This window comes from Lissotriton helveticus, chromosome 1_1, assembly GCF_964261635.1.
Source record: "Lissotriton helveticus chromosome 1_1, aLisHel1.1, whole genome shotgun sequence".
NCBI classification, from domain to species: Eukaryota; Metazoa; Chordata; class Amphibia; order Caudata; family Salamandridae; genus Lissotriton; species Lissotriton helveticus.
The window spans coordinates 1,858,227,519-1,858,250,766 of NC_136057.1; the positions used below are offsets into that span (position 1 = coordinate 1,858,227,519).

The window sequence follows — 23,248 nt, forward strand, 5'->3', positions numbered from 1 at the left end:
ATTTTTACTGATAACCCTTTCATGACTAATGTTGCTGAGGTTTCCTCTGAGATTGGCCTCCCTATGCAGTTGCTTTAACTAGAAAGGTATTGGGAACTGGCCACTCTGAAACGATATAAAATAGCGCACTCATTCAGTGTTTTTTTCCCCCCATCCTCTCACCTGGGTTCTATTCTAGATTTTCTTCATACGGTCTTATTTGAAGTGCTCTCCTTCCCATGTTGCAAAGTCCGTCCTCGAAGTACCGAAATTTTTTTTTATTGAAAACCTTAAGATTTAAATTGTAAATGTATCAATGTGTTCTTCATGCTGAGATATAAAGTTGTTTGCCAGCAAAGATAGTTGTAAAAATATTATTGGTGTAAACCTTACACAGGTGTTTCGCTCCAGACTTTTTATGCCTACGAGCTTTTCAAGGGTGTGAAATAAACTGAAAATAACGCTCGTCCGCCATATTCGGGCATTTTTGAAGATGGGAAAGTACCCAAGGGGAAGGGCACTTCCAGTAACCATGGGGATACGTCCCTAGACAGCCTGAGACAAAACGTGTCTGCTGGTTTCACACAAAAAATGACTGCTAATCTTGGGGATTAAGAAGGATTTGTTCTTTTAGACTACCATTTGTTCACGTTTTTAAAACTGACTAGCAGACAAGGAAAACTAGTTTGACTTTGATATTGCTTGAGGGCTCAGTTTTCAATAATGTCATATTCTTGAAAACAAGTCGTATAAATGGAGTTTTGCAGCGTGAATCTTTCTGGTTCACTATGCTGTGCATTATTCCGCGGTCTTGTGGTTGGGTCCGGATTCGTAGTCTTTTCTTTGTTTTTGTTTTTTTTCGTAGCCCAGGTGGGCGTCGGCGTCACACCCCCTTGGGTGTATTTCCGGTGACGTCGGCATGCTTCCTGCGGAAGCTCCCACTCTTGGGCGCCATCTTCAGATTCTTTTTTTCCGCGGTCGGGTCTGGATCGTTCCCGTTTGGGCTCCAGACATTTTTGGAAAAAGAAGAAAGGAAAAGACAGAAAACACAAGGAGAAGTCATCTGAAGACTCCAGGGGACTTCATCGACGAACAATCGACAAGGAGAAAGCGTTTTTCATCGAGATCCTCGACGACCGTCGACGAACACGCGACCAGGGAGCCCCTGGACGCTCGATGATGGACAACACGCCGTTCAAGTTCTGCCGTAACTGCCACCACAAGTACGCGCAGAAGGACCAGCACCCGGTTTGCAACCTTTGCCTACCGGTGGACCACGAAAGCGGAGACTGCAACGCCTGCTCCGCCTTCGCACCGAAGACCCTTCGTGTGAGGGAGAGACAGAGGGTAGCGCACGCCACCCTGCAAGGGAAGGCCCCGACTCCATCCCTCTACGAGCTGGGGATGTCCTCCGAGGAAGAAGACAACGCTGCCGCCGAAGACGACAGCTACACGGTCGTAGAGACCGATTACACGAAGACTTCTGATAAGGTAGGAGACTCTTCGGCCCCCAAGAACCCGAGAGACTCTGAGTCTCTCAAAATCGAGGGCAAGACCCTGAAAGCGCCGACGCCAAAGAAGGCGGCGTCCGCGACTACTCACAGGCCCAGCGGATCCTCCGAGAAGGAGTCCCCGGCGCCGAGAGCTGCTGATCAGCAGAAGACGTCGAAAATCGTCCCCGAAAAGGATCGATCGACGCCGAGGGAGAAAGACCCTAAGCTAACGACGACGACCAGAGAGCCAAGACCCGGTTCGACGTCGACGTCAAACTTTGACACCGAAAAGCACGGCACCGAACCAAGCGCCGAAAAGAACGGCTGATCCATCCGACGCGGAACACGCGGCCGAGATGGAGAAGAAGAGAAGGCGCCTCGAGGCCGAAATGGAGAACATCATGCAGCGGAAGAAGGATTTCGACGCTAAGATGAAAGCCTTCACGATCCCTCACAAGACCAAGCCACCGGTGGTGGAGGTAGTCGTGGAGGAAGACTAGATCGACGAGGTCGCCGAGGAACAAGACCAGGACGTCGAGGTGGTCGACGACCAAGAATGGTACGAGAATCCCTACGATAGTTACAACTATGGGGAGGAAGAGGACCGCAAGACTGACGCAGAGTCGGCACCCTCTGACCTACAGGAGGTAGATTACATAGATGTCGACACCGACAGCCCGGAGGAGGCGGTCGACACATACCCCTCGAGGCCCTCGCCGCCGGACGACATCGGGCTCTACAACTCGGTGATAAAATCTGCCGCAGCAGCATTCAAGCTCAAGCTCAACGAAGAGAAGCAGAAAGCAGACTTCCTTCTAGAGACATTGCTCCCAACACAAACAAGGAGCCAGTACCTTCCAATGCTCGACAGCGTCTTGGCCCAGGGGAAGGAAGCATTCAGGGAACCCGCAACATGCAAGGCAGTCACTCCCAGAACAGAGAAAAAGTACAAACATTTCTCAAAGGACCCAGCCTACATTCAGGGCACGGTCTCCGCAGACTCCATTATCATGGCCACAGCAAGGAAGAGGGCTAACGTACCCACTACCTCTGGTCCACCACCGGATAAGGAGAGCAAGAGGATGGATCTGGTGGGCAGAAGGATCGAACGGAATGCCGTGACCCACTGGCGCATGGCTAATTCCAACGCCCTGATAAGGCACATGTACCAGATCATGGAGGAGCTGGGGCAGTTGGTGAAAGACCTGCCCCAGGATGCCAGGCAGAAGGCCGAAAAACTGGTTGAAGAAGGGAAGAACGCGGCAAATTCTTGCCTTAAGACGGCCCTAGATGGGGCAGACACCGCCAGCAGGCTCATGATGATGGGTGTCACTGAAAGAAGACACGCCTGGCTCAGGATTTGAGGTTTCAAACCAGAGGTGCAACACAGCATCCTGAACACACCGTTCAACGGCGACACGCTTTTCGGAACAACAGTTGATGAAAAGCTCAGTCAACTAAAGAAAGATAATGAAACAGCAAGATCCATGGGAGCATTGCAGTTCAGAGGCAACAAAAGGGGCACCCCGTCACGGAGGCCCGGCGGGAGAGGTGGAAACCAGCCAGGTACATCACACCAGGCTTTCCAACAAGCGCACCAGGCAGACTCGCAGGCTCAACAGGGGCAGCAGAAGCAGTCCTGGCAGTACCAACAAAGAGGCCAGTCCTTTCGTGGGAGAGGAAATGGACGTGGACAGAACAGAAGAGGGGGACAGCAGCCCGCCTCTAAGTGACTTCAAAAAACTCTGTGTGCCCGCCCACAAAAAAAGATCCCAGGGGGCAGCACGTACAGAGGGGTCAAGACAAACTAGACACCTACGACCACATGACACAGGTGGGAAGGAAGATTAAGATTTTACCTCCGAGAGTGGAGGGAAATCACATCAGACAAATGGATCCTTAACATTATCCAATGATAATATTTTATCGAAATAAAGCCTTTTTGACTTGACTTTTGACCAATTCGGATACTGCATAGTGTTGGAGGGGAGGCCAACAAGCAGAAAACCAAAAAGAAAAACACTAGCTAGCAAGCAGCTGCAGTGTCTTCAGGAGGAGGCAAAGGAACTCCTGCGGAAGCAGGCCATAGAACGGGTACCCTTCAAGGAAAGAAACACAGGAATATACTCAACGTACTTCCTGGTACCAAAGGTAGACGAGACCATGAGACCCATTCTGGACTTGCGGTTCCTGAACAAATTCATAACGCAAAAATTCTAAATGACCTCCCTGCAAGAGGTGCTCCCACAATTGCAGACCGGGGACTTCATGGTCACAATAGACCTCAAAGATGCCTACCTGCACATCCCAATGAACAGAAAGCACAAACACATGCTCAGGCTCACCATTGGAGAAAGCCACTACCAGTTCACGACACTGGCCTTCGGACTAAAATCAGCACCAAGAGTTTTCACAAAGTGCCTCGCAGCAGTCGCAGCGCACCTACGAAGGCAAGGAATACACGTATGCCCTTACCTGGACGACTGGCTGGTGAAAGCAAACTCATACCAGAAATGCAAGCAGCACGCACATACAGTGACGAGCACGCTCATAAACCTGGGGTTCTCCATCCATTGGAAGAAATCATCAATGGAGCCGGAACAAGTCAAGATCTTCCTGGGAGCACAGATCAACACCTTACAGGGCAAGGTGTTCCCCAGCGAGAAGAGGGCGAGGGCGCTGGCGAAGGAAACTCGCCTCTACCGGAAGGGACAAGCTCGGACAGTGAGGACTGCGAGCAAGATCATGGGCATGATGGCATCATGCATCCACCTGGTACCGAATGTACGACTCCACATGAGACCCATTCAAGAATGGCTACAGGAGCAATGGTCACAAGCTACAGGCGGTTGGGAGGATCTAGTGGTTGTAACGCACGCAGTGCAGAAGGAGATGGCATGGTGGACCATGGAGAACATAACAAGGGGAAAGCCTCTAACGCCCCCAACGCCAACAGTGACCATCACCACAGACGCATCCCTGAAGGGATGGGGCGCTCACATGGAGGAGCTCAAGGTGAGGGGACTGTGGGCGCCAACAGATGCGGCAAAGCACATCAATTACCTAGAACTGAAGACCATCTTCCTTGCACTGAAAGCCTTTCAAACAAGACTGTACAAACACAAGGTGTTGATACAGACAACACGACTGCGATGTTCTACATCAACAAGCAGGGGGGCACACAGTCAGCCCCGCTTTCAACACTGGCGCAGGAGATATGGAGATGGGCCATCCCTCTCAAGATAGACCTGCTAGCCATACACCTACCAGGGAAGGACAACATACAAGCCGATTGGCTCAGCAGACCGATATTTGCATCCCACGAGTGGGAACTCAATGCTCAGGAGACAAGGTACCTGTTCGACAGATGGGGGACACCATCGGTGGACCTGTTTGCCACACGCCAGAATGCAAAATGCCAAAACTTCGCATCCAGGCAGCCCGAGGAGGGGTCACTGGGGAATGCCCTATGGATAGATTGGTCAAGGACATTTGCTTACGCCTTTCCCCCCGATACCACTGATGCACAGAGTACTGAGCAAGTGCAGAGTGAGCAACGTGACGCTGATACTAGTCGCACCACAGTGGGCGAGGCAGACATGGTACTCGCAGATCATGGAGATGACACAGTGTGCGCCACACAGATTCAGCAGGAGGAAAGACCTACTCTCCATGCAGAACGGAGAGGTACTACATCCAGAGCCAGAGAGCATGAGCCTAGTAGCGTGGCTCCTGAGGACATAGAGTTTGCACATTTGAGATTACCAGAAAGCACCCTAAGGATCCTTCGGGAGGCACGAAGGCCCAGCACTCGGAAGTGCTACGTTGCGAAATGGAAAAGATTCACAATATGGTGCAGACAAGAAAGACTTCACAATAAAATGAAGAAGGACTCCACAGTGCTTAAGGTACCGGACGCACTTGCTGGAGAAGAACATTAGCTCATCCTCTTTAAGAGTCCACTTGGCGGCGATAGTCGCCTACACAAGGGGAGAAACGTGCAGGAGCTTCTTTACATCACAGGTGGTGAAGAGATTCCTAGAAGGAGCGAAAAGGATCGCGCCACCCAAGCGGGTGCCGCCTCCTGCATGTAACTTGAACACAGTCCTAACGGAACTCATGAAAGAGCCCTTTGAACCACTTCACAAGGCCTCCCTAAAGATGCTATCTATGAAAACAGCCTTCCTGGTTGCAATAACGTCCTTACGCAGAGTAAGCGAGCTTCAAGCGCTGACGCTACAAGAGCCCTACATACAAATACACAATGATAGAGTTGTGATGAGGACTGACCCACACTTCATGCCGAAGGTGGTGTTCAAATTTCACATGAACCAGTCTATACAGATACCGAGTTTTTTTCCAAAAACCAACAACTAGCGCAGAGCGAGCTCTGCACACCCTGGACGCCAGAAGGGCAGTCATGCACTACATTGAAAGGACAAAGGGACACAGGAAAACAAAACAGTTCTTTGTGTCATTCGCAAACAGCTTCATGGGGAAAGCAGTAACCAAAAAGACCATTGCACGATGGATCGCACAGACAATTCAACTCTGCCACAAGCGTGCAGGACAAGAGCTGGCAGAGTGGACACGTGCCCACTCCACTAGGAAGAAGGGCGCTACAATAGCCTTCCTGGCTAACACACCCATAGAGGACATATGCCTGGCGGCAACATGGGCTTCGGTACACACGTTCATGAAGCACTACTGTGTGGACATACAAATGAACAAGGAAGTTCAAGTTGGACAGAAGGTGCTACAGCACATATTCAACACCCAACGCTCATCTTCCACCCAGCCGCCACAGAAATGAGAAACCGCTACAAAATCTATGCACAGCATAGTGAATCCAGAAAGATTCACGCTGCAAAACGAATAGTTTTCTTACCTGTCGGTGTAGTTTTGCAGCTTGAAGATCTTTCTGGATTCACTAGCGAACCCACCCACCTCCGCCAGAAAGATGAGGCTGGAGAGAGAAGAGGTGGTTAACAAAAAAGAAAGGATTTTTAAAAGTACAAAGCGGTAAAATATCAACTAAATAGAACATTGCCATTACTTCGGAAACGAAAGAAACACGGAAAAAAAGAACCCGAAGATGGCGGCCAAGAGTGGGAGCTTCCGCAGGAAGCATGCCGACGTCACCGGAAATACACCCGAGGGGGTGTGACGCCGACGCCCACCTGGGCTACGAAAAAAAAAAAAAGAAAAGACTAAGAATCCGGACCCAACCACAAGGCCGCGGAATAATGCACAGCATAGTGAATCCAGAAAGATCTTCAAGCTGCAAAACTACACCGACAGGTAAGAAAACTATTCGTTCGAGAACGGTTCGGTTTGGATGGCGTTGGAAGGGCAGTGGGAAAGAGGCGCACACCACATGAGAATAATGGTTTTCAGAGTCTGGCCCCAAATTAAAAGCGGCTTTGTTATTAAAACAGGTAGTTCGAGACCGCCGTTTACAACTCGAGGCAGTTTTGAACTTAAGACGCGTCTGTGTTGCATTTGGGATCAAAAACTGGCCCTGGCACCCTAAAAACAAGCATTTGCAATGCAATAGGTCTCGCATTAAAGAGAGTTTATGCTATTGACATTTGTAAATGACAATGCCTTTTATTTATGGGTTGCTTTTAAAACTCCTAAATAAAAGGCATTGTCCTTTACAATGCCAACAGCGTAAACTCTCGCAAATGCAAGACATATTGCAGTGCAAATGTTTTGTGCCATCATTTTTTTCTTTAAAGTGTTAGGAGAGAGCGTGTCCTGCCTGCAACCGGGACAAAGCTATTTTGGGAAATAGTGCTCAGAGGCTGTAATTAAAACCTACCAAGTAACGCACATCACAGGGGATATTACCATGGGAGGTTACAAAATGAGACCAGGCTGTACCAAGGAGGCACTAATAAGCCTATTGACCAATGAACAGCCACAGTTTTCAGTGAACAGTGAGACAAGCCAATGAAAAATATTGGCAGAGCTTCAAGTCCCTAGCTGAATACAGCATGCCTCTCAGAGCAGCGAATGCGCTGCCCAGGCTCGACCTAAAAAGTGGCCCACATTTGAGGATTGTCATTTTTCAAAACACTGCTTCAGTGTTCTAAAAAGCAAGTGGGGGCTCTCTAAAAGAGGCATGTTTTCTTAACTTCACTAAGATTAAAAAAAAGAATGCAAATGTAGCCAGTTCTTTGTTTATGGATTAGTGTACAACGATGACCACACCTGAATATAAGAGGCTGCATCTTCTCAGGCCCGCCATCCCTGCGAAATCTGCCTACATTAATGGGCAGTCCCAGCAAGAGACCGGGAATAACATCTCTGCCCCATTGGTAAAAGGGAGGTATTGGAGGCCCATCTGCCTCTGGAAAGGCCGCTCAGGCCCCACTTGTTGGTGGCGTCATCTGAACTTCACTGCCACAGCCCATATCGGCCACCACACTAGCAACAAGCATTTGCAATGCAATAGGTCTCGCATTAGGAAAATGTGAGCTATTGGTATTGTAAATTACAAATTTTTTTATTGTGTTGGCTTTGAAAATATATGAATTAATAGCATTGTTATTCACAAAGCCAATAGCTTACACTTTCCTAATGCGAGTCCTATTGGCTATGGCAATGCTAGTTGGTAGCAAGCAAGGACAGTGCTGTTGTGGTGCTGAGTGATGATGTGGTTGGGCTGAGTGATGATGTGGTGGTGCCCCCGAGTGATGTGGTGGTGCCCCCGAGTGATGTGGTGGTGCCCCCGAGTGATGTGGTGGTGCCCCCGAGTGATGTGGTGGTGCCCCCGAGTTATGTGGTGGTGCCCCCGAGTTATGTGAGGGTGAGGCGGTGTGAGGGTTAGGGTCCGAAGTACAAGGTGGCAGGGCAGACATCATAAGACGGAGAGAAGAGACTGCGTTGTGATTGTGTTGGTCAGTTTCACAATCAGGAAGGGCAGAGTCAGCACAGTCTGCGAGGGATCGACGTGTCTAGCGGGAAAGCCTAGCGGATGTAGCATTGCAGCTAGCAAGTCGCGTGTTTTCAAACTGAGTGTCCCTAGAGAGATAGCAACAGCATTTGAGGAGCAAGGCTACTGTAAACAACCACGGTAGGCTTTCGCTTTCGTCCAGAAACAAGTTCTCGGCATTGCTGTGGCGGGGGGTGGGTGGGCAGGCGAGCGGCAGCCTTTGAAGTCTGATACCGAGGCACAGACAAATGGTGGTACGCGATGGGGGGGGCGGGAGAGCGGCAGCCTTTGAAGTCTGCCGAGGCACAGACAAATGGTGGTGTTATGTGGCTGGCTCTGTGCACACTCATAGATCACATGAACTGTATGCGATATGCAGCCGTTTTGGTAGACTGTTCTTTTCCGCTTACTATAATCTTGCCGGAGCAATGCGCAAACGCATTGGCTCAGGCGAGACCTAAAAAAAGTGGCCCACAAGTGCAGCTCTGATACAGGCCTATTGCCCGAGTGATGGTCCTACCAATCCGACCCTAAACACGATGTATACATTTTTTTCGAAGCATGAAAGACTGCATGGATGTGAGCTTGTTGTAGGCAATGTTTGTGGTAATGTTAGGGAAATCAACAGTAAAAACGTCCAGAGCAAACAATAAAACATGCCCATAAAGAGCCATAAAACCAGCCCACACACTGACATGTCAAAGCAGCTTATCCGCCTCTACCTAATAGCCCTATAAGCCAGCCCGACCCTAATGGTTTTTAGTTTGTCCATGCAACCAAGGTGATAAACCTAATCTGAGGCCTCCTCTGTATTTGTGAATTAAGTGTTACTTGGAAAAGTTATTTCGTTCCACAGAGAACCTTGAATGGTAGTTTCTAATTACTTAATTTTATTAAAGGATCGTTTGGATTTGAATAAGTCTAATTTAGGTGGGTGGGGTGACTGGGGCTCCATATGTATGCATGCACGTTCTATAGGTTATGATAAATGATGCTCTCTTTCGCTTCATGACTAAAATTTGCTGATTACGGCACAAGTACTTGTGTGTGGAGTTTTTAAAATAAACTTTTTGGTGAATAATCATGGTAAACCAGTCGGGCTAATGCTTTTCATGGCTGGCTTTAAGTGTCAGATACGAGGGCCATCTGCTGTGGAGTTTTTTCCTCTTTCACTTTTTATTTCTACTTGTTTCACAATTTATGCACAGGATCTAGAAGTTAACATGTCAAGTTGTCAGCAGGTTTCCAGTTCAGAAGGAAATGTTGATCATATATATTTTTTTTAATCCATTTAGTCTTGCGTAACAGTGCTTTACCCACCTCAGTGGCACAAATATGTATAGCTGTGTTAGAACAACTAGGTATACTACGTTTCAATTTGCGCTCAATGTTACACTTCTAACATCTGTAACTGTTATTGACTGGAGAGAGCGATTTGCCTCTGCGCTTTGTTTTCTGCCTGGTAATAATGAAGTTGTTAATTTGTGTGAGCCGAGAAGCACATGGCTGTATAATATGTTGAACACAAAAATGATTATGCCAGCACAGTTTTTAATTTGTTTCTTAGTTTGTACCCCGCATGCATCCTTGCGCTTGCTTCTTTGTATGCGGTGGGGGTACTTCAGGCTCGTAAGAAGTGTAAGCCCAGCAGTGAGAACATGATAATGACTCGATTTGCCCTGTATAGATTGAAAGACTTGGAATACATTTGTGTTTTCATGTTTTTTGATTTCCTTGAGTGATGGGGTGAGGTGACTTTGAGCTGTAGTTCATCAAGTTCTTTATGTGAGGAACAATCGGTCAACAGGGCAGGCGTGATGTTTCTTGGTCTTCTTGGAAATCATCCAATCAGTAGAGCAGTCCTAGTTCCTTATTTGGAAGTCTTTCTAACAAGTTTGTGACTATAGTTTTGGGTCTCTAATTTATCATTTGAATGTTATTTTCTGAACTCCTCTCTCATAGCTTTTCAGTTCCAACGATCACAAAATATTTTTAAGTTTGTGGTTGTGTGAGCTATTCATCTTTTACCTTGCAGTAAATGTATTGACTGGTGGACCCGTGATGGGTCATATTCAATAAGAACCTTGTTGTTGACTGTTTCACCTTATTGTCTTGCTGAGAACTTGACACGACAAAAAATGGGTAATTTTCTCAGTATCTCACTGCCACTTAAGTTTAGTTGACGTAGAGCTTTGCAAAAAAGTTTTCATGTCTCTGCTTCTCATTTGTCTCTTCTATTTGTACATGTGTGTTATGTGAAAGAGCAATGGAAATTATAGTGACCATGCAAAAATATTACTCTTTGACCAAGGAGAAACCATAAGCCGCCATCAGTGAATTGTTTTTTTGATATTAGTTTTTACATTGTGTACTACATGAATTGCTTTACCTTTTGAAATTGTTGAAATTTGTAATTGTGTTCTAGTACAATGTACTTCTTCTGCTCCAAAGTTTGATGAAATTGCTTCATCAAGTTTTAAGAGCCGGTACCGTACTTCCTTAACCACCAAGTTGTCTTTTTAGAAATCCTTTCATTGGCATTCAAAACAATTTGCCCATGTTTAAGATAGTTGGTCTAAACTTAGGCCTGCACAATTTTCAGTACAACAGAACTGGTTTTGGGATAACGTATGAATCAAGGATTTAACCTAACCAGATTTGTGTAATAAAAGAGGTGAAATGCACCTAGGATATTGCGGAGTATTGGAACACAGATGTGGTAATTTCCTCCCATTGATCTTCTTCTAGCTTTAATCTAGAGATGCAGTATTCCATATTTTCCTACCCATATTAAATGAGAATTGCAGACTCCAGAACTCTACACCATTAGTTGTCAAAATACAGAATCTTTGACCTTAGATAGACCTTCGTGTTGCCCTCGAGAGATGCAAAGTTTGAAATGTACCGTTAAATGGGGTTAGAAAATAATCTGTGATGCCAGAATGCATAGACTTTCATTTAATAAAGCACTGTTTTCTATGGCCTGTAGTTTTGGTTTAGTTCAATTACACTAATTGAAGCAACACCTGAAAACAAGGATTTCTAAGGCCAAAGCACAGGGCGTCAGAGTTTGTGTCACTGTGACATGAAGACATCTAGTCCTCTTGCTACGTGACCTCACAACGTATGTTAAGTGAACAACATCAGATTAAATGGTTTGATAGCTGTGCGTATGCCCATATATAACGTTATGTACATTTAATCAGGTGTTATGCCCTATGAGCGAAATTTATACTTTCAGCTTGTGTTAAGGAGCTGCAATCCATATAGTTGAAACCGCTTGTCTCCTTGAATGAGAACGATGTTTTGAGGTACTGTTTTTTCTTTGGCTTCAGGAAACCCTCATATTTCAACTGTCACTTCAAGTCCCATTGTTGCTTATGGTTTCTTCATTTAGTCTGTTAAAAAAAAAAGATAAAAATGTCCCTGTTTTGTGCCTCCTGTTACAGTTGCCATCAACCTAATCGTCCAGCACATACAAGACATTCTCAATGGCGGGCTGAGCAAGCGGCACAGCAACCACTACACCAACGGATACAACAGCCCCCGCGACCGACAGCTCTCGGAGTCCAGCAGCCGGCCGCACTGACCCCTGCCCCTAAGGGGCAGGGAGGGATGGAAAATGGTGGTGCCTGATAATCTTCTCCCCACCTTCATGTGTACAGACTTTCTACGCAATGATGTATTTAACTTCCAGCTTTAAGGAACTCTACAACCAATCCAGTGCCATGGACTTCCTTTTTTTCCTTGGTTTGTGTGTCTTAGGTGTTCCAACACTTGAATTACATATTTGACTACTGCTGGGAAACCTAACTTTGCCAAAACCCACTGTACAGCTTGACATCTGGTTTTCGGTTATAAATGTATATATAAGAGAAAATCTATTTTTGTTTAAATGTAAGATATTGTAAAGTTATTTGCCAGAAGTGTTTTGCAATCCCTGGCGCTGCTTACGTAGTTTCAGCTGGTGGTGCCCGAGGTTGCTGGCAGAATGGAGAAGGAATTGGTATTTTCAGATTCGTGCCATCCGGCTGCCAACAGTACAAGGCTGATAGAGGGATACGGGGTGTGATTGGGTGGGCGATAGTGTAGATGGACGCTACAGTAATCATTTCAAAGTATATTTAGTTGAGCAAAACGCGAATTAGCAGGATTGCATTGATGAACTAACGGTTAAGTATCCATATTTATTTAATTTTTGTGATAATGCACGCGCACCTCTGATGTGCAACGTCGTGCCAGGCCGGTGCCTTGCATGAAATTGGGTGAAGTAAATAGCGGGGGTAGTCTGCAGAAAGTAAGTGCAAGGGGAGTGTCTCTTGTGGGAAGGGATGTGTTTTTTTTGCTTTACTTTTCAAATTTAATTTGTCATTTTATTTTATTTTTATAATACAAGTCTATGAAGCAGTCCAGAATGGTTACCCAGATCTTTCATTTATCACCCTTCCCCTCCTTTGTGGCTCCATTAGTGGATGTTTCTTTTTGTGCATAAAAACATGCATCGTTTGCGGTCATCAAACTCGCAAGTGAAGCCTGACTATCTTTTTTTTTTTTTTAAAGCAAAAAAATCCGAACCACGTCTTTGTACGTAAATAGTTTCTCACGTTTTTGTACAGGATTAATCAAAATTGTGTTGTAAATATATCGTATCCTCTTCCCCGACCATACATTTGAAAGATGGCAATATTTTTTCTATTGTACTTAATAGACATATCCAGATTTTGGCAGGCTGCTCGCGTCCGAATTCCCTAGGATTACACTATTCCTCTATGCGCACAAGTTCACTGCTTCTATAGGACTTTCGCGCTCTTCCTCAGTTTGTTACATTCTTAAGGCGCCTCGCCTAGCCAGGGTGCATTCCAGAAAGGGATCGCCCGCTTCTCCGATCCTGCTCCGGTGTAAGGCCTCTGAGCCGGTTTTACTGATTTGACTCTTTAAAAGCATGGACGGGTTGGATTCCACAAAGGGGTGGGCACTGTGTGTCGGGACCTGTCTGGGCACAAGATGAATTAGTTTCCCTCCCACATAATAAAGGGAGCCCTTGGCTGGCCTGTTTTCTCAGTGTACGAGGTGACAGGCCACGCCCCTGGGAAACTCCGAAAATTCGATAGGTGTTGTAATGTGTGTTTTTGTGCGGAAGGAGAGTTGGAGCTCTTCAGTTATTTCAAGACGCCTGCGCTGATTGGTCCAGAGTCTGATGGGCCTGAACTAACCTTGCCCTCTCTGGCTGAGCAGCCTTTGATCTCGATTAACCACCATCCATAATGTTTCCTTATCTGGAGTACCCCCTCTAGGAAGCATCGTTTTTGCACAGGCTTTAACACATAGACATTATTTCATCCTGATGTGTGGGGGAAGGATGGTTTTCATGTAGCCTTAAACCAAGCCAACTTCAACTTTTTTTTATTTTTTATTTCGTTTTGAAAATTATAATTTTACATTTAAAAAGAATGTTTGGCACTGCTCAAACACAGTAGTTTGTATTGTGAACTATGTGTGTGTTATACGGAAAGTGAACTGCTCAGTTTTTCCCGTCTCCTCCTAATGTGTTGTCAGACTGGAAGAGAAACTGTCCCATCAGGAAGTACCAGCCTGAGCGACTAGTTGCTACATAGTGGCGTGCAAGTTTGTATGCAAGACTACATTTTCCACTTAGCCGGGTTCTTTAAATTCTATAACAATTTTTCAAAGATCTATATTTTTTCATGGATCTCTGCAGATCATGTACTTTTTCCAGACCCCCACTGGTTTTGAGGCCCACTCGCCTCCTTTCCCTCTACAACTGTCTAAACAACAAAAGGCCGTCCGTGATTTGTGTGGCCAGTTGATTCTGTAACGAGTTTTATGCCCTCTGCTCATTTTCTTTCTTTATGATGGTTTGCACTATGGCTCTTTTTTTTTTTTTACTTTGCTGGTGCTCTACTTTGAAATGGTATGTGTTTACTTCTCACTAGATGAATTTCGTATAAAGATACTTTTATAGCTATCCATTCTTGTGTGGCTTGCGAAGGTGTTGGCATATTGACGTGCACATGGTATTCCAGTACACCACATTACGGGACATCTATTGAATTTGCTGATTGACCAAGGACAGCTAGTTGCTTGACCTGTTATCTGGTTTGATGGCAGTCCGAAGACATGTCTGTGTCTCTGATGGTAGTAAGGTATCTGCCCCTCCGCTTGCATCTGGCCAAAATTGTGGTGACATCTTTGTTCTGTGAATCCAAGAAGTGAGAGGTTTGTGTGTGGAAGGCCTGCACCACATGTGTGTGCATTTTCTAAGAATGTTCCCACTAGTGATTATGTGGCTTCCATTATTCGGTTAGTAGGTTGCTGTGCCCAGGGTAACTCCTTCCTGATGTCCTGACTTGACATTTTTAATGTATGCTCTTTTTCGGACTTGGTTATGATTGCAATGCCTATAGAAGCTGTGTGGTGGGATTATTGTTGTTCAGTTTGTCTACATGGTGATGTGGGTTTCTTGTGCTACCTTAACAGTGAACAGATTTGTTTGTGGGTGCGGTCTTTGGGAGGTAATACAATAGAAGACATTTCCTGGACGTTGTGATCACTAAGTATTTGACTGCCTGTAATATGAGCCTTTTTGATGACTGAACAAAAACGTGTGGTGAGCCCCATCTCTTTTACTGGCCTTTGGTGTGATTCTGAGTAGGTCTCTGTTTGCCTTTGCCGAGTTATGGAGAATTACGAATATTCGTTCTGCAACGTCCACCTTTGTACTTTGGAGAGCTGGAAAATATTTACCACTGGTGTGGCTGCACACATTTGTTCTTGAAGACCTGTATTGTGGACAAAGTTGTATTCTATTAAAAGGTGAGGATGCTCTGTTGAATGTAATTTTAATACATTGTTTAAAAGGTTAGTGCAGCGTTTTAACTCCACTGTAATAAGACGGTTGCATCAGTTTGCTCTGCTTGTGAGAACATTACATTTTGGGTTTTGATTTACAGCATTGTGTTGGATAGTACCCTTGTTACCAGACTGACCAAGCTGTTGCCATTTACCTGAAGTAGATTTGAACAGCTCCCTGCAGTGCAAGTGTTTTCTATGTAGTTACCAGATATTTCAGGCAATCTGGATGCAGACGACCTCCTCCATCTGTTTCCCACCTGTGCAAATAGTGCTTAATCTGAACATTTGTTCATCAGTCGAACAGTAGAGTAGAAAGATGTCACACAGAACGCCCTCTTGCCAGCCCCTCCTTTGGCCATAAGTATATTATAATGGGATTGTTGCCCCAATCAGAAGGTTTCACTGGACATTTGTTACACAGATCAAGGAATGTGGGCTAACCAATCCCATAGCAGACCAAGACTTGGATATGTGGGGCACCAAAGATCTTTGATCAGTTCAAATTGGGGAGTGGCTTTTAGTTGATATATTTAATGACTTCGATAATTAATTCTGAATAAAAAAATTAGAATTGTCACATCAAAAACGTGAAAAATGCGGGATGTCCACTATTTAGGTCAAATTCGTCCATTCCCCCGAGCATTTTGATACAGAAAGTGATCACAGTTGGATTACATAAGTGTTTGTTCAGCTTCTACATCGTTTGCCATTGGTAGGTCAGCTCGCCCTTACAATGTCACGCTCTCTGAACAATGGCACCAACGTCTTGACTCCACTGTGTGAGTTGTCTTCTAAACTTGGATGCGTGTACATACTCTTCTTAATTTGGGCTTTTCAGGTGGTGGTGATTTTGTATGTCGCCACTATTCCTCCTTTTCCACGGAACGCCCAACTCTGGCAGCATTGTGTTGGGTTTCGGGTAATTTGCCTTTTTTATCTTGTACATTAGGCTGGAGCAGTGGAGTGCTTACTTTAAAAGGAGAGCCAGTGGGTTATCCTTCTGCACATAATCTGAATGATTGTGTTTATGGTGTGGGATGAATTTTGCCAAGAACAGGGTTGAAGCTTGCTGCTGTACTTAAATTGAGCGGTACAAAAGGGGGTGGTGGTGATGGACGGAGCATCTGAAACAATCAAACACTCACACGGCAGTTCGGGCTGGACTGTTCCCATGAGGCACAGGGTCAGACTGATTTGCATATGGCCATGTATGAACTGGGATGGCAGAGTGGGCTAAAGAACGGTGATGGATTAAACCCAGATCTTTTGACTGGGAGTGAGTGTTTGATTGGTTCAGATGCTCCGTCCATCACCACCCCCTTTTGTACTTAAATTGAATAGCATGCCAATCTGAAACAACTGGTGTGTTGTGTTGCTGGTTTTTTTTAAAAAATTTTTTTTTTTTTACCTGAAGGTGTAATTTTCAAGTTGGCTTGGTAAACTATCCTTGTCCTTGCAATATGATATGGCCTGCTGTTAATGGGATTATGAAAGAATCACTTCCCGGTTGTGGCACCAACTCTTGCTCATGGCTAAACTGCGCCAAAGGAAAAAAGCTGTTTAAGCCTGACTCTTGAAAGTTATAAGATCTTAATAAATATGTGAATGAGGCCCGAAATTATCTGCAAATAACGTATCAAAACTGCATAGATGGTGATCAGTTGTTTATTGTTTTTGCGCACATTGATGATCTTATACTGAATAGTTTCCTTAATTTGAGAATTTACATGCTCTTGGTTTATCAAGGCAAGATTAAAGAATGTCCTTAATGTGCTACTAGGAATTATTTTATGTTGCCTAGTAAATAAAAATCTGAATCTGTATCCGCCACTAAAGAACTGGTTTCTTATCAGAAAGGTGAATTGTGGCTAGTCTAGTGAAAAATGACTGTGCATTGTTCTGATTTTTGCAAACCATTGTGAGCCATCATGGCATATTAAATTTCCAGTCCGTGGCCACAGATTCAAGGAGCTAAAATGCAATCCATATTGGTAAATTGACTGGACTAAATGGGATCTGGATCAATTACATTAATTTTCTTTGTTGGTTATGTGAGCTTTCTGAGCTTGAATGTTTCAACTGTTCTTTCCACATTTTAAAACGGCCTTTTCATTTAAATATGGTTGTCAGGTGTATGTATGTCCATTGATAGGCTTGCTAAAAAAAAAATCTGATGATGGGATTTGAAATTGAAAACTGGGTTGTGTTGGTTTGTTTGGCATAGTGTGCAGTCCTAATTCACCAAACACGTAAGATTACTGCCATGCTAACTGATGACTTGGTTAGTGTCCCACAGAGAATGTAATACATGCAATTTAATGCAAGAGCTGAAGTTAATTATGTGAATCACTGTTTTCAAAAGAAAAATATTTGGTGCCTAAATTATTCTGTGAATATTGTATACAAAGGAGTTCATATTGTTGAAATATGACAGTGTGCTTTGGAAACCTATGTCTTTTAGAATAATAAGTACCAAGTCAAAAGGTTTTAGTTAAGGACCCCTTGTAGAAAAATCTTTGAATGTAATTATTAATAGCATAACGTATTGGATTACCATGTTAGAGGGTGATGATTTCCTATTTGAGTTCTTAACTACTAGGTTCAGGTTTTTATGCTGAACTTTTGAAAATTATGTATTGTGTGTACAAATGGTGGTTGGTATAAAGCAAACAAAAAAGTTACTCGCCTGTAACTGATTTGAAGCCTGAGGTATTTGATGGGTTTCTGTGTTTGCAATTATTCTGTTGGTCCCAATGGGCAACCTACCCAGGGATACAAACGTGCCTAAGCAGGTGTGCAAACACAGACCAAAGCAGATGCCACTGCAAAAAGATCAACATAAGACCAAAAGATGCCACTGCCGTTGGACCCTTTAAAGGGCGCCACTGCGATGTTCATTTGGTGCCCGCAATCGGTCAGGTTGTGGCTTGTACGTTCTTGATTTTCTGATATCTGCTTATGGGAACCTGTATGTTGAACGTGTCATACTATTTTTAGAGAAATGCATTCTTGGGTTTGTTTTGCGGTTAGATTGAGTGGCAGTGGAATATTTTGTCTCTCCATGTTACTGGAGAAGTTCGAGGATATTGTGTAAAGAGGACTGTTGTCTCGTAGCCTTACAGCTTTGTGTTTGCAGCCTTGGTATTTGGACCCCAAGGTGATTAAAAATCCTGTTCTGTCTTTTTACTGTAAATAAAATGAATTGATCATATTGCATTGTTAAATATTTTGCTCTTTTATTTCATCATTAATAGGTTTTTTTTTTTATTCCACAAATGCATTCATTTATTGGTCTCCTGATTGGAACAGGTGTACTCCAATGAAGAGCGAGTTTCCCAAACTACTTAAAACGCAATTCACATGGTCAACAATACTGCTCGATTGAAATAGTCGCATAACCCTTTACCACTCGAGATGAGTAGTTGCTTGGGTTTCCACTGTCATCCCTCCACATGTATAAAGTGGTTGCAAACTGCAAATGGCTGTGAATTTGATACCTTCTTACTCCAGCATTGCTCATGTTCTAACACCTGTAAGGTGGAGCTTGCTTTTCAGTAGCAGACGTCAAGTAGCACCAATGTAAATTGTTCACACCTGGACTGCTTGCTTTGTCTCCTGGCTACCTAACCTCAACCAGTCTTATCTGAAGGTGGGAGACACTATGTGGCTTCTACAGCTCACCTCACAGGGTCTATTTGTAGACGAGGTAGATTTTTGTTATGATTTCAGTTTAATTAGAAGCACGCCATTTGAAAGCTTTGCATGGACCCTTTTTTTTTTTAGACTTGGCTTTGCAGCGTGAATCTTTTCTGGATTCACTATGCTGTGCAGTATTCCTCCATCTAGTGGTTGGGTCCGGAATTGTATTATTATTATATATTTTTTTTCCTTCGTGGCCTGTTGGGCGTTGACACATCACCATTTGATGTCCTTCTGTGACGTCAACCTGCTTCCTCCGGAAGCTCCCACCTTTTGGTCGCCATCTTCAGATTCTTTTTTTTCTGCCGTTGGGTCTGGATCGAGACAGAAGGAGCTCCAGAACTTTGGAGGGAAGAATCCACGAAAATCAACGAGAAGAACAGGAAAACAACAAATCTTCCTTCGAGCCGGCGCACCGGGACGCAGAGAAGAGGAAAAGAACACAGAAACTTCGACGTACAACAGAGAATGCGCACACAGGGGGCTCCCTGGGCGCGGTAATGGAGAAGACCCCATTCAAGTTCTGAGACAATTGCCACCACAAGTATGCACAACAGGACCAGCACCTGGTCTGTAACATTTGCCTGCCGCTCGACCACCGCTCCGAAGACTGCAACGTGTGCTCAGCGTTCACCCTGAAGATCTTGAGGGTGAGGGAAAGGCAAATAAGAGCAATTTACAACATGCAGTGTCAAGGACCACCACCATTGCTTCGAGACCTGGGCCTCCAGTGAGGAAGAGGACAATGTCACCGAAGGACCCGAGGGCGACGAGTACGTGCACGATCAGGATGTTGACGTCGAAAAAAGAACTCCAAAGGGGATAAGAGAGACAGCGATCCAGAGACAGTCGACAGAGCCCCGAAGGAGTGACTCTGTCCTCAAAAACAGCCCCAGCGTCAAAGTTCAGCAACCGTGAGCTCGTCAAAGGACAAACAGCCCCTCGGTTCCTTTGACAAGGACTCCCAGACAGCGGAAACCCTTGATGAAACCAAGTTGTCGAAGAGCAGTCACAAGAAGGACTCATCGGCGTCGAAAGAGGGTGAAGCAAGCTTTGACTACAATGTTGACAAGCGCCAAGAGAAAGCCTGAAAATCTCAACGCCGAAACACAAGCGTCTGAGCTAGAGAGGAAGTAGCTCGAAGCCTAAATGACAAGTATCTTGCAGCGCAAGAGATTTCGATGAGACAGTGAAGCAATTCAAGATCCTGCCGAAAACCTCAACACGCCCAGAAAGAGACCTCGAGGAACAACAAGTTCTTAGAACCCCTGAACCGACTGACGAAGAGGAGGAGGAAGAAGAAGAATACTTTGAAGCCGAGGGATAAGAAGAGTACCAAACCTATCACGGTTCGGCGACCTTGGAGACGCAAGACATGCAGTGGCAAGTTCTCGACGCTGACTCACCAGAAGAAGGGGTAGATACGTACCCTTTGAGGCCCTCACCCCCTGACGACATCGGGATGTACAATGTGGGAATAAGGAAGGCTGCTGATACCTATGGAGTGCAGCTAGAGGAGAAAAAGCCACAGTCCTGTTTTCTCATAGAAACCTTGCTGCCCACACAAACAAGAATCCAATTCCTGCCCATGCTCCCAAGTGTGCTGGACCAGGGAAAGAAATCCTTCAAGGAACCTGCCACATGCAAGGCAGTAATGGGTGAGAAAAATAAAAGCACTTCTGCAAGGACCCAACGTATATCAGGAGTTCACTGCCTGCTGACTCTGTAATGGCTTTCACAGCCTGAAAGAGGGCTAATGTAGCCACTAACGTGGGCCAACCACCAGACAAGGAAAGCAAGAGAATGGATCTCACAGAAAGGAAGATGGAACGAAGTGCCACAATTCAGTAGTGCATAGCCAACTTTAACACCTTGATCAACCGGCATGTATACCAGCACTGGGATGTGGTAGGCGAGCTGCTCAAGAATCTGCCAGACCAGTTCCAGAGAAGGGTAAGTCACTTGGTAGAAGAGGGGGAAGAACATGGGCAATACTTGTTTAAAATCAGCCCTAGATGCTGCGGAGACAGCAAGCAGGCAAATGATGATCGGGTTTACAGAGAAAAGACATGCCTGACTAGATATCTCTGGGTTCAAGCCAGAGCTTCAAAGCAACATCTTGAACACTCCGTTTAATGGAGAACAACTGTTAGGGTCAGCTTTGGACGACAAGCTAACTCAGCAGAAGAAAGAAAATGAATCGGCACGGTCAATGGGGGGGGGGCACTACAATTCAGAGGTATGCGTAGGGGAACACCATCACTGAGACCAACAGGTAGAGGTAATCACCAGCCAGTAGCCTCACACCAGACCTTTCAACAAGGTTACCAAGGAGGGAAACAGGGTCAACAACAACAAGGTTGGCAATACCAGCAGGAGAGGTGTCTGTTCAAGGGTGCACTCGAGCAAGAGGCCAACAGCAAAGAGGGGTACGGCAACTCTTCTCCGTGACTGCACTGCAACCTTGGCGCACACACTCGAAAAAGACCTCAGAGGGTGCAACAACTACTAGTCATACAAAAAATCAGGTCCCAAACAACAATGAATACCTTCAACATGATCCACCAGTGGGAGGCAGAATAGAAAACTTCTTCCAGGAGTGGAAGAGGATTACATCCGACAAATGGATATTAAACGTAATACAATGCGGATACTACATTGAACTGGCAAGACAACCACCATGCAGAAAACCAAGGAACAAGGTGCATTCAAAAAGAGAATTGCTCGAAGAGGCATACAAACTCCTACACAAGGGCACCATAGAGAGGGTGCCTTACAAGGAGAGGAACAAGGGGGTTTATTCGATGTACTTCCTCATACAAAAGGTGGACGGAACATTAAGACCTGTACTAGACTTGATGTTCCTAAACAAGTTCTTAAGGACTCAAAAATTCAAGATGACATCCTTACAAGAAGTAATACCTCAGATACAGGTAGGGGACCACATGGCAACTATAGATCTAAAGGACGCTTACTTGCACACCCCCATGAACAACAGACACAAAAACCTACTTAGATTCATAATCAACAAAACACACTATCAATTCACAGTGCTAGCGTTCGGACTCAAGTCCGCACCAAGAGTGTTCTCTAAAAACTAGTAGCAGCCCACCTAAGAATGCAGGGAATACATGTTTACCAATACCTAGACGACTGGCTAGTAAGGGCAAGCACATACAGCCTGTGCAAACAGCACATACAAAGGGTCATAGACACTCTGTTCAAAGTGGGTTTCTCAATACATTGGGAAAAGTCATCAATAACACCAGAGCAGGTGAAGATATTCTTAGGGGCAGAAATACACAACATTAGGGAAATTGTTCCCAAGCACAAAGGGGACAGTAGCAATTCTAAAGGAGACACATCTTTACTGCAAGGGGCAAGCCCTGACAGTGGGGAAACTACTAGGGATGATGGCTTCATGCATTCATCTAGTCCCAAACATTCGACTGCACGTGAGATCATTCCAGGAATGGATTCAACAACAATGGTCACAGGCAACAGGGAGTTGTGAGGTTCTAGTGGCTGTCAAGCAAACAGTGCTTCAGGAGATGACATGGTGGAACAGGAAGAACATAACACAGGGGAGGCCTTTCACACAACCAACTCCGACAGTGACCATAAAACAGATGCTTCCCAAATGGGGTGGGGAGCCCACATGAACAACCTCAGGGTGAGGGGATTGTGGACCCAGCAGGATACGATAAAACACATCAGCTTCCTAGAATTAAAGACAATGTCCCTTGCCTTTAAAAGCCTTTCAGAAGGAGCTTTACGGGAAGAGGGTGTTGATTCAAACCGACAATACAACCACAATGTTTTACGTCAACAAACAAGGAGGAACACAATCATTAACACTGTCAACCCTAGCCCAGGAGTTATGGAGATGGGCTATCCCAAGGAACATAGACATGCTACCAATCCACATTCCAGGGAAGGACAATGTAGAAGCAGCCAGACTGAGCAGACAGACATCGGCATCCCACGAATTGGAGATTAATCGGTCAGAAATTCTGAAAATCTTCAAAAAAATGGGGGACTCTGCAAATCGACCTATATGCAACACCCTGAAATGCAAAGTGCCAACACTTTGCATCCAGTCAACCACGAGCACAGTCCCGAGGGTATATGCTATGGATAAACTGGTCGGGGACATTTGCTTATGCTTTTCCCCCCCGATACCACTGCTGCAAAAGTTACTCAAGTGCAGGATCAGCCTCATGACACTAATCCTCATAGCACCACAGTGGGCCAGGCAAACCTG

At 45.2% G+C, this 23,248-nt stretch overlaps 1 protein-coding gene across 1 annotated transcript in view; it reads left to right on the forward strand.

Moving 5' to 3' along the window:
* The window catches only part of UCK2 (uridine-cytidine kinase 2), a 108,120-nt gene extending 89,624 nt beyond the window's left edge, over positions 1–18,496 (forward strand). Inside the window, exon 7 of the mRNA XM_078641527.1 lies at positions 11,862–18,496. Coding sequence (XP_078497653.1) covers positions 11,862–12,001 — 140 coding nt within the window. The 3' untranslated portion in view covers positions 12,002–18,496. The remainder of the gene's footprint in view (positions 1–11,861) is intronic.
* Positions 18,497–23,248: the final 4,752 nt, after the last annotated feature.